The sequence below is a fragment of the Mastigoproctus giganteus genome, chromosome 13 (genome assembly GCF_048544385.1).
Source record: "Mastigoproctus giganteus isolate SK-2022 chromosome 13, ASM4854438v1, whole genome shotgun sequence".
In the NCBI taxonomy this organism is placed as follows: Eukaryota; Metazoa; Arthropoda; class Arachnida; order Uropygi; family Thelyphonidae; genus Mastigoproctus; species Mastigoproctus giganteus.
In genome coordinates, this window is record NC_143587.1 from 153,030,398 (window position 1) to 153,041,365 (window position 10,968).

The window sequence follows — 10,968 nt, forward strand, 5'->3', positions numbered from 1 at the left end:
ACCAGCAATTGATGTTGAATTTTCCATGTGTACATGACTAATAAAAATATAATCATTCAATAGATTTTATGAGGTTATAAATAATATGTATGCTGTCGTTCTGATAATCTTACAGGCTCACGAATGCCAAGAACTTACCTCCTTTTGTAAAAATATTACTATACATCATGGTTGTGGTTTTAAATGAAAAAATAAAAATAAAACTGATATTTTAGTAAGCTTGCAATGTTATCTTCAGCTCCCTTAACAGATAAAATGAAAAGCTCTATTGGAAAAAGGGTTACATTTCTATAGCTTTTTAAAGGAATTAAAGGCCAGGACATACAATATCCCCAACTTGTTTGGCCATATTACTTAAATTTATTTACCTACGTAAAGAAGGTAAACTGATTAGGCTGAATGTTTCATACAGGAACTCCACCTTATTTCCTTAGCATCTCATATATATACTATATTATTAAACTTATTGTAATGTGGTCAGTTTTGTTATTAAAAACACAGAACATTTGTTGAATAATCTGAGAAATAAAAATCTTACACCATTAATTTATTTTCATTAACTGTTACTTGTTATTCATGAATGTTAAAAAAACCATACCCTTTGGATATCTTATGGGCTGTGCTTTCAAAAGGTCATACACTTAAAGTGAGAAATAAAGTCCCAGATGTAGTAATGTTTTGGCCAATTACATAGCCTTTCATAATAAAGTATATAGATAAATTTTTAAAAATCTCTTATTGGAATTATATTTATCCATATATTAATTGTATAACCATATCAATTAAATTAATTTCATTTATTAACATAATTATTTCTTCTTTTCCAAAATAGTCCTATGAAGGAATTGATCCTGGGTTACTGTTTAGGTTGACACATCAAGGTCAGCCTCCTATGACCTTTCGTGCTGAAACTTTAGGCTCAACTGAAAGGTAAGTAAGCTTACATGTTATTTCCATGATTTTGAAATCTGAAATTTCTGCAAATTTGTTATTATTGATTGTGCCATCGATGATGACAAATGAAGAGCAAGATAAACATTGACAATGATAAAATTGAGTATACTAAAGCTATGCAAAGCCATTAAAAATTATCTAGATGTTCTGGGGGCACAAACGTTTCACGTGGGCGGGTAGCTAATGCCAGGGAAGAGAGCCTAAAAAACTTCAAGGGTTGTGTTAGGGTTGTTAAATATACAAGAACAGTAAATCTTAATTGTTTATACAGTAACGTTAGAAGTGTCGTCAATAAAATGAGCGAATTCGAACTGCTGGTTAAAACAAGTAACGCGGACATAATAGGGCTTACAGAGACGTGGTGCCACCCGGAAATTGGCGATGATGAGTTTCAGTACGGCTTGTATAATGTATTTAGGAAGGATAGGTTAGATAGAAGGGGTGGTGGGGTAATGCTTCTTATCAGAAGCAGCCTGAGTGCGACGATAGCTTTCCCGGATTCAGACGTTTCACATGCTAGTACAGAGTCTGTATGGTGTGAGATAGTTGGAAACAAAGGTATAATGCGAGTAGGAGTAATCTACAGACCAGGTGATTGTGAAGATTATGACAAAAGCCTCTACGTGCAAATGGAATGGGCAAGTAAGCGTCAATGCCTTATTATGGGTGATTTCAATCTGCCTCTAATTGATTGGAGTAAATGGGAAGGAAACTCGACATGGGGAACAAAATTTTTAAATCAACTAGATGACTGTTATTTGTATCAACATGTCAGGGAAAATACTAGAGAAAAGAATATCCTAGACCTCATCATCACACATGAATCAGATGACATAACAGGGCTGACAGTAGAGGAACCAGTAGCAGGAAGTGATCACGGAGTTCTACGGTGGATGATGACGAGAGAGGTAGCAGAAGTAAAAGGCAAAGGAATGGGTTTTAATTTCAGAAAAGGAAATTACGATGCCTTAAGGTACTACATGGCCTCTATTAACTGGGTAGATATCGCGCAGAGAATGAATACAATTGAACTGTGGTACGCTTTTAAAACATTAATCACAGATGCCTTGAATGCGTATATACCATTAAAAAAATACTCCACGAGGAGGGTTCCAAGTTGGATGACTAGTGAAGTTGCCGCATTACTTGAGCAGAAAAAGGTGGCATGGAAAGGTTACAGAACAATAAAAAGTACTGAAGCCTATAACAGCTACAAGGTGATGTGTAATAGAGCCACAGAAAAGGTTCGACAGGCAAAGGCAATTTATGAGAAATCACTAGCAAACAGAGCAAAGAGGGGGGATAAAGAATTCTTCACATATATAAATGCCAAGAAGAGCAGGACAAACCAGATCGGACCTTTATGTAAGGGAAAGGGGATAGTAATAAATACACCAGCTGCCGTTGCAGATGAACTCAACAGTTATTTTGCATCGATATTTACAAATGAAAAGCCTTTTGTGGCAAAGGGAAATTGTGGGAGCGAAGTTAAAAAATATGTAATTAATGATATTGAAATTTCGCAAGATTATTTAATGAAAAAACTTTCGAGCCTACAGACCAGTAAGGCTCCTGGAGTTGATGGAATATACCCTATAATCTTAAGAGAGGCGGCAAGCGAGTGCATTGAACCATTGAGGCTAATTATGCGAGCATCATTAGACTCTGGGGAGATTCCCTTGGATTGGAAAAGTGCAAATGTATCTCCCATACATAAGGGTGGCTCTAAAAGTGAAGTTGGAAATTATCGACCTGTCAGTCTGACTTCAGTAGTAGGGAAAATCATGGAGGCAATGATCAAGGGTGGAATTCAGGATCATTTGGATCGAATTGAAATTCTCAAGGATACTCAGCATGGTTTCGTAAAGGGAAAATCATGTTTAACAAATCTGGTTCGCTATTTCGAAAGGGTCACTCACGAGCTGGATTTAGGGAATAATTTCGACATTGTTTATTTAGATTTCAGCAAAGCTTTTGACTCAGTCCCACATGAGCGGTTGCTTTATAAGCTGGAACAGGTTGGAATCACTGGGAAAATCCTTAGATGGATAGAAGGATGGCTTCAGGGCAGGAGGCAGAGGGTTGTGATAAATGGCTATTCCTCAAATTGGGTTGATGTAAGAAGTGGGGTTTCCCAAGGATCAGTATTAGGACCACTGTTGTTTTTAATTTTCATAAACGACATTGATGAAGGGATAGAGGGCGTGATGTCTAAATCTGCAGATGATGTTAAAATTGGTAGAGTAGTTAATGATCACTGTCAAGCTGAGCTTCTTCAGAGAGACCTAGATAGACTTCAGGAATGGTCAGAAAAATGGCAGCTGTGCTTTAATCCAACAAAGTGTAAGGTATTACACCTGGGAAACAGTAATCCCAAAAAAACTTATTCACTTGGTGGAGTTCAACTAAAGCCAGTACTGGAGGAAAGGGACTTGGGTGTTACGATACGGTCAGACATGAAATTCTCTGAGCATTGTAAACAGGTTGCAAGGAAGGCCCATGGTGTCCTATCAATGATCTATCGAACTTTTGCAAGTAGAGATAGGGACGTGATAATCCCATTATATAAGGCTTATGTTAGACCACACTTGGAATACTGTGTTCAAGTATGGAGACCGCACCTGAAGAAAGACATCGAGCTTCTTGAAAGTGTGCAAAGAAGGGTAACTCGCCTGGTGAGATCAGCAAAAGGGCGTCCTTATGAAGAAAGACTTCGAATATGTGGGTTGCAGAGTTTGGAAACTAGACACCTTAGAGGAGATTTGATTGAGGTGTTTAAGGCTCTGAGAGGCATCAGTAAAATGAATGAGGACAATTTTCAAGATTACAAATGATGCTAGAACTAGGGGACATAAATTCAAGTTACGGGGGGAAATGTTTAGATTGGATTGCAGGAAGTTCTATTTTAGCCAGCGAGTTATAAATTACTGGAATAAGTTGCCTTCATGGGTGGTAGAGGCCGACAGTTTGGGGCAATTCAAAGGACATCTGGATAGTACTTTCGGGTAAGGGAAGCACATAGGATGATAGGTTTAATTTCCTTTTTATTTATTTTTTATTTTATTAATTATTATTATTTAGTTATTTATTTATTTATTTTTTTTTGTTTTTATCATTGTTTTGTTCGGATTTATATTTTTTTTTATTTTTATTTTTTATTTTTTGGCTGGTGCAGCATAAGCCATAGGCTTTCTTGCACCATGCGGCCGTTACTATTACTAATACTAATACTAAAAAAAGAGATTCAGAGAGGACATAAGAAGATTTAACACAAGAAAAGTAGAACAAGCATTAAGGGAAACCAAAGGACTTAAATGAGCAGCAATACAGAAAGACAGATGATACTAAATCTGAAGAATAGTAATAGCACAGCAGGCATAATTCAAATAGCAGAAGACTACTATAAAGTATAAGGAGCAAGGGAATGATGCCAGCAGCGGGGAAGATAGATCACAAATTAGCAACACATATGACATACCCGATATCCTTCCTGAACATGCATTGAAGAAAATGAAGAATCAGAAAGCCCCGAAGATGAAGTAGAGTTGTTAAAATTAGGAGGAAGAGACATGACACAGAAACTGGCAAGACTCTTCACAAAATAGGAATTGGAAGTGTGTGAACCACTCCTTAGGTGTCACACATTAGGAAGTGTGTGACACCTAAGGAGTGGAATAATTCAATCATAATTTTGATGCATCAGAAAGGAGATAAATTGGAAATTATAGACCAATTAGCTTGTTGTCCCATATCTACAAGTTCTTCACAAGGGTCATTACTAACAGATTAGAAAGTATACATGACAAATGAATTAAATGAATATAAAACGTCATTATGCTTGGCATTTGTGGATTATGAAAAGGCAGAGACTGCTACTTCCTTTATTAGACTAGACAAAGACAGTAGCAAATTTAAAATTGAGAAAGGAGTACATGGGGGGGGAGAGAGAGAGAGAGAGAGAGAGAGACATTATTTCCAAAATTATTTACTGCTGCCCTTGAAGAAGCTTTAAGAACATTAGACTGGTCGCAGAAATGAGTCAATGTGAATGGAGAGTACCTAAACTACTTATAATTTGCAGATGACATTGTGATCATTAGCCATCACAATGAATTAGAGGAAAATCTTAATCAATTATACAGAGTTAGTAAGGATTTTGGACTAAAGATGAATATTGTTTAACAAAAGTAATGATGAACATGCCACAGAAAGGGATATAATCATTGAAGGAACAGAAATTGAAAAGGTGTATTCATATACTTATCTGGGGCAAGTCATTAGCTGGAAGTCAAGGAAAGAATAAATTCTAGATGGATAGCATTCAGGAAATATAGTCACATACTGAGGAGCAATATCCCAATTTGTCTGACACTTAAAATAATGAACTAATGTATACTCCCCACAATGACTTATGGAAGTGAAACTTGGGCATTCATCAAAAGAATGGAAGAGGAGCTAAAAACTACACAGCAAACTCAAATAAAGGACATCCTTATCAAAACTAAAGAACTGAAATGGACTTGGGCGGGACACAGCTCGAAGACATGATGACAGATAGACTGAGAAAATAATAGAATGGTGGTATCCAAGAGGAGCTAAAAGACAACATGGAGATGGACAGATGAAATTAGAGTTTGAAATTTGTGAAGAATACCTAGCACCTCCAAAAATCACCATCTTTGTTCTGGAATAGAGGTGACTCTGTGATTGCTTGTATTCCTCTCAAAGTTCAGTGACTGAAAAGTGTCTTTAAATTGATTTGTCAGAGGTTCTATAGTTCTACCACATATCTGCCCAAACACAGTCAACAAGCTACTCCTTATGAAGTTTCTTGAATAGTGGAAATCAGTATGCATGAAGAAGTTTTACTCAATTTACTACAGAGCACAAACTGAAATACCTAGCTTGCATTTATCTGCATTTCTCCATACACAATAGCATCTGGCAAACAATTTTGTCTCCTTTTCCACAATGAACGTTATTCTCAAGTATTGCTCACCTCCTAAGCTGTGGACAATATTTTGGCCATGTCTGGCAAAAATTGTACATAATTCTACAATGCAGTCTAAAACTCTAGCTGCAGTTTATACTTATAAAGCTGTATTATCAAGGTGCATTCTGGCTGACCTTATTAGCCTAGTACCATAAAGCTATAATCAGCAACAACAATTGTCTAACCAGATATATACAGTAAAATTCCATTACAACAGATACTATTTTACTAAAACTTTCACTATAACAAAAATATTTCTAGGTCCTGGCCAATTATTAATGTTTTGTAAGGTGAATAAAGAGTTTGATAAAAATTCAGTACAATGAATTCTTTTTGAAACCCACCCATGCCTGAATTTACTGGTTTAGAAGAAAAATATTAATATGAAACCTTCCACATTATTTAAATGAATCCCCCCCCCCACAACATGTAACCACTATAACATTTTGGAAATATTTCAAAAAAAAGTTGTGCCGGTTCAAATTTTGGTACCTGTAGTTACTTTCTTTTCTGTAGAGTAAATTTTTGAAATCTAAAATCGAAGAAAAGGAAACTGGGAGCTATAATAAAATGGGCTTTGTGTTTTCATTCATTTAAGAGTTCACTTAATCAACAGAACAGTTTCAGAACTGGTGCAATTTGAACCCACTTAATTTCACTTGCAGTGTAGTTGAATTCCCAGTAACCTGAATGTAATGTAATGTACTATACTATATTTTTAAATGTGTGATATTTATTTCTTTTAAATAAAATGTCTTAATCAAAATAATCTCTGTATAGAATATTTTTACTTTTCTAGGACTTGTATTTTTTCACTTTATTTATCGTTGATTTATTCATGTCGGACTTCCCTTTAACAAACTTCCATATAGCAAATTTTTCTATTTAGTGAACTTTTTTGATTTCTGCTTGAAAATTAAATTGTCATTACATTGAAAATAGTTTCTGTATAATGAACTGATTTTGAGAGACCTGGGTACACATTGTTCGCACCTGTAGGCAGTAGAGCTGTAGAAAGCATTAATTAAGAGCATTCCACAATTTAGTGGTGCGTAAAAACTCTACAACTCCAGGGGCTCACATCTGGTGAGTATGGGCTTGGCACACCCAGGGTCCTGAGCTGGATATCATCATCATTCTCTTTCTTGATGATTCCCTTCTACTTCTGACTCTTGTTCTCTCTCTCTCTCTCTCTCTCTCAGTGTAATTCAGAATTTTTTTTTTTGTCTGGTGCAGCATAAGCCTCAGGCTTCCTTACATCATATGGCTAATAATAATAATAACTGCCTTTACTGTACCGAGAAGTCACACTGGTCAACTACTGTGTGTCCACAGCCATTGGCAAAGATTAAGGCATATTCCTGACATGGACATTGGCTCTGTTCAACCTGTTTTCTATTGTAAGCACCCTATTAGAGATTTAAGAGATAGTGACTTTCCTTTATCCTGGAAATTCAGCTGTTGTTTCACAGAAATTAGTCATCCACACTTTTTCATTTCACCTGTCTCTGTATGGTAGATACAAGTGTGAACAAGTGTGTAGTGTAAAAAAAGTGTGTGTTTAATAGTGTAGATCGGGGCAATAAAAAATGAAATCGCTTTAAAATTTGGTATCCCTATAATCATTCTGAAAAACCATGTTTTGATTCTTAAACTGTTTGAGGAAACGGGACCCAGTTGGAAGCATGTGACATAATGCCTGTATGAAAATGAAGCCATTTTTAAGTAGATGAAATTGATTTGAGGCCAAAACATGCCAATATTAGAGCCATTAATAAAAGAAAAGGCTATGGAGTACACATCTTTTCTGGGGCATAAAACATTCCGAGCCAGTTCTGGTTGGCTGGACAAATTTAAAAAGTGCCATGGCTTACTTGAGAAATTTATTTCTGGTGAAAGTGTGGTTATAATTGAAGACTGTACCCATCGGAAAGAAACAGTTTTGAAAAAAAAATTATGGAGGATTATGAGCTCAAACATGTATTCAATGTTGATGAAACAGTTCTATTTTTTAAATGTTTGCTGAACATGACACTGACTTTTAAAGGTGATAAATGTGTAAGTGGTTTTGGTAATAAACAAAAGTATACAACCCCAATGTTTCAAAGGAGTAAAGCCACATTAGAGTTGGATTACAACCAAAAAGTGGATGGCAAGTGAAATTTTTTGAAAAGTGGATTTTAAATTTCTATAGAAAGATTGTTGACAACTGCCCCTGCACACCTTCATGTGTGAAGGTGTGCAGGGGCACACCTTCATTATCAAAAATTTAAAAATGCACTACCGAAGGCACATTTGAAAAAAATTATACTGAAAATAGAAACCAATCAACCTATAGATTTGCAGATGTGCATATCAGAGTTGGCGAAAGTGTGGAGTCAAGATGTGACAGAAACAACAATTAAGAATTGTTTTGCAAAAGCAGGTTTTGCTAAAACACCAATTAACAGTGATGAAAGGGAAGAAACTACTACAAATTATTGAGCAGTCTTGCGAAAAACTCCAAGCGAGAAGTTTGATCAGTTGAGAAATTGTTCTTGATGAATTTTTAGGAGTTGATAATGATGTCATAATGTTTTGGAGAGACTAGTGACAACATCGACTATGAGTTGGATGAAAATGAGGGCAAACATTCCAAACGTGAAATGTTGGCAGCATTTGAAAATTTGTGTCAAGTCCTTCAATGTGAACAAAATGTGCCAGGAAATATATTTGAGTGTTTAAACAAATGTGAACATTTTTATGAATAATGTGCAGTAAACTCCAGTGTACAACAAAAAATAACCAAATATTTTACGACATAATTCTTCAAAGTGTACTAATATATTGTGTACAAAATGTAAGTAGTCATTTCTTAATATGTATATACCAATAAATTAATTGTTTTAAAATGTTAATTGTTTTTAGAAAATTTATTGATTCCCGATTCTTTTCTGATTTTTCTTTCTTTTTTTTTTTTTACTATATTTCTGGATGTTGAATTACAATATTTTTCATTGTTGAAAAGGTCATATTTCTGTATAATGAAATTTAAAGAACAAATAATTTTTTCAGGCAAACGATCGATTTCGTTATATAGAGGTCCGACTGTGTTTAGCAGGATTTTAATATGTAATACTACATATTAAAACCAATTACACCTCAGTGGCATGTATTAACTGAAACTGTTTCACTCTATTTTGTTTTAAGATATTTTTCTCAATTGTAGGAAACAATCACAAAATATCCATTCACATTTAGAAGGTATGCAGCTTCCATTTCAGCAAAATTGCATAACTAATGAAAAACAGTCATACATGAATAGCTTTCACATCAAGCAGAGTAGTGACATTTTCTCATGGTGTAGATGTCCTCAATTACTTGATTACAGACCTTGCACACACACACATTTTACTTGGAAGGTCAGTGTGAAGGTACAAGAGAGCATTTGGTTGTTGCAAAACAAGCACACATTACCAAAATTCAGCCTTTCAACTTTGGTTGAGTGCACTCAACCAAAGTTGAAATTATCAGTTCAATTTCCAGGCAGCAGCATTAGCTATCATAATAATAAGAATAACATTGAAACAAAGTGGTCACTTTTGGTGGGGGGAAATCTAGATACCAAATTAACAGCTTTACCATATTTTAAGTTATGGTCAAATTTATAGAACTTTATCCATCCTATGGTGAATTAGAACTGGAAAGTTGTTGGTGAGGCCTTCATCCTGCAGTGGATTAAAAATGGCTGGATAAAAAAATGCAGTGGATAAAAAAATGGTGACTTAATGAAATGAATTGTATCATTTCATTTATTTTGTAAAAATTATGAAGATGATATATATATATATATGTGCTAATGTAATATAGAAATGGCTTTTAAGTAACTCATTCAACTACAATTTTGTATATTGAAAGGTAGGTCAGAACACAAAAAAGGGCTGAATCCTTTCTCAGTGTTGGTTGTTAGTTAAAGAAAATTTTATTCTTTACAGGTGGATACAAGCAATGAAAGGAGCCACAATTCTTTAAATAACTCTACAACCTTTTATGATGCAGTGCCTGATGAAATAGTTCAAAATATATCTGTGATGTTGTACAGTTTGCTTATGATGTGGACTAGTTATAATAAAGAAAAAGCCTCCGAAGTTAGATGAATCTTAAACAGCTACAGCCTACATGATCGTTAAAGTATTTATTTGTATTCCTACTGCTGGATTGTTGGAAGCTTGGCTGGAGATCAGCCTTATTTCTTTTTATAATTTTTTAATCATGTTTTGGACAACTCTTTATTGATTCTTTAAGAATGGAGAAGAACAAAAACATTGCGACTGATTTGTCACAGGAGAAAATAATTCAAAGCAAAGGAAAAGTCAGGTCTTGTCTGAATACCATAGCATCCTAATAAGAAAGTATTTATATTTTTATTGCTAAGTAACTTGATTGAACCTCAAATGTGCCTTAGTCATACTGCAAAAGTAAATGATGTGAAGTAACTTATTGGAATATTATTTTTATGTAGTTTTCTAGCAAAGATAGAAATTTTTAGTGTAAAAATTGTATGTTTACAATAGGACACGTGTATAGAATCGACTTTCTTGTAATTACGACATATAATTTGTATATTTAATACTGACAGTGGATAATTTATCTGAAGAGTAACTTTTATGTTTGAAACCTGTCTATGTGCACTAGTTGGTACAGGTAGATAGGTACATGCTCAAGTAATATAATAAAGAGTTGTTTGTTTTGTGTGTGTTATTTATTTTTATATATAACTGCATCAAGTAGAAAACTAAGCACGATATATTTAGAATAATCCAAGCAGTGCATTACTTTTAAAAATAGCATCACTGCAAGGCCCTTCTGCAGTTTGCTTAAAATACAGAATCATATCATAACTCGTTTTAAGATTTACTTGTCTTGCAGTGAACTTTATACTATTAAATTTCAATTCTTCTCTCACTCACTACACTGTTAACAAGGTTTTCTACTTTTAACTCCTGCACAATAAAAGTTGTGGATGAGTTGTTTGTTAACTT

The 10,968-nt window shown here is 34.6% G+C and overlaps 1 protein-coding gene across 3 annotated transcripts in view; it reads left to right on the plus strand.

The window, feature by feature from the left end:
• The window catches only part of LOC150076529 (uncharacterized), a 437,825-nt gene extending 427,149 nt beyond the window's left edge, over positions 1-10,676 (plus strand). For all 3 annotated transcript variants that reach the window (XM_090387824.1, XM_090387826.1, XM_090387825.1), the window contains 2 exons: positions 833-930; positions 9,922-10,676. In XM_090387824.1, coding sequence (XP_090243950.1) covers positions 833-930; positions 9,922-9,958 — 135 coding nt within the window. In that variant the 3' untranslated portion in view covers positions 9,959-10,676. The remainder of the gene's footprint in view (positions 1-832; positions 931-9,921) is intronic.
• Positions 10,677-10,968: the final 292 nt, after the last annotated feature.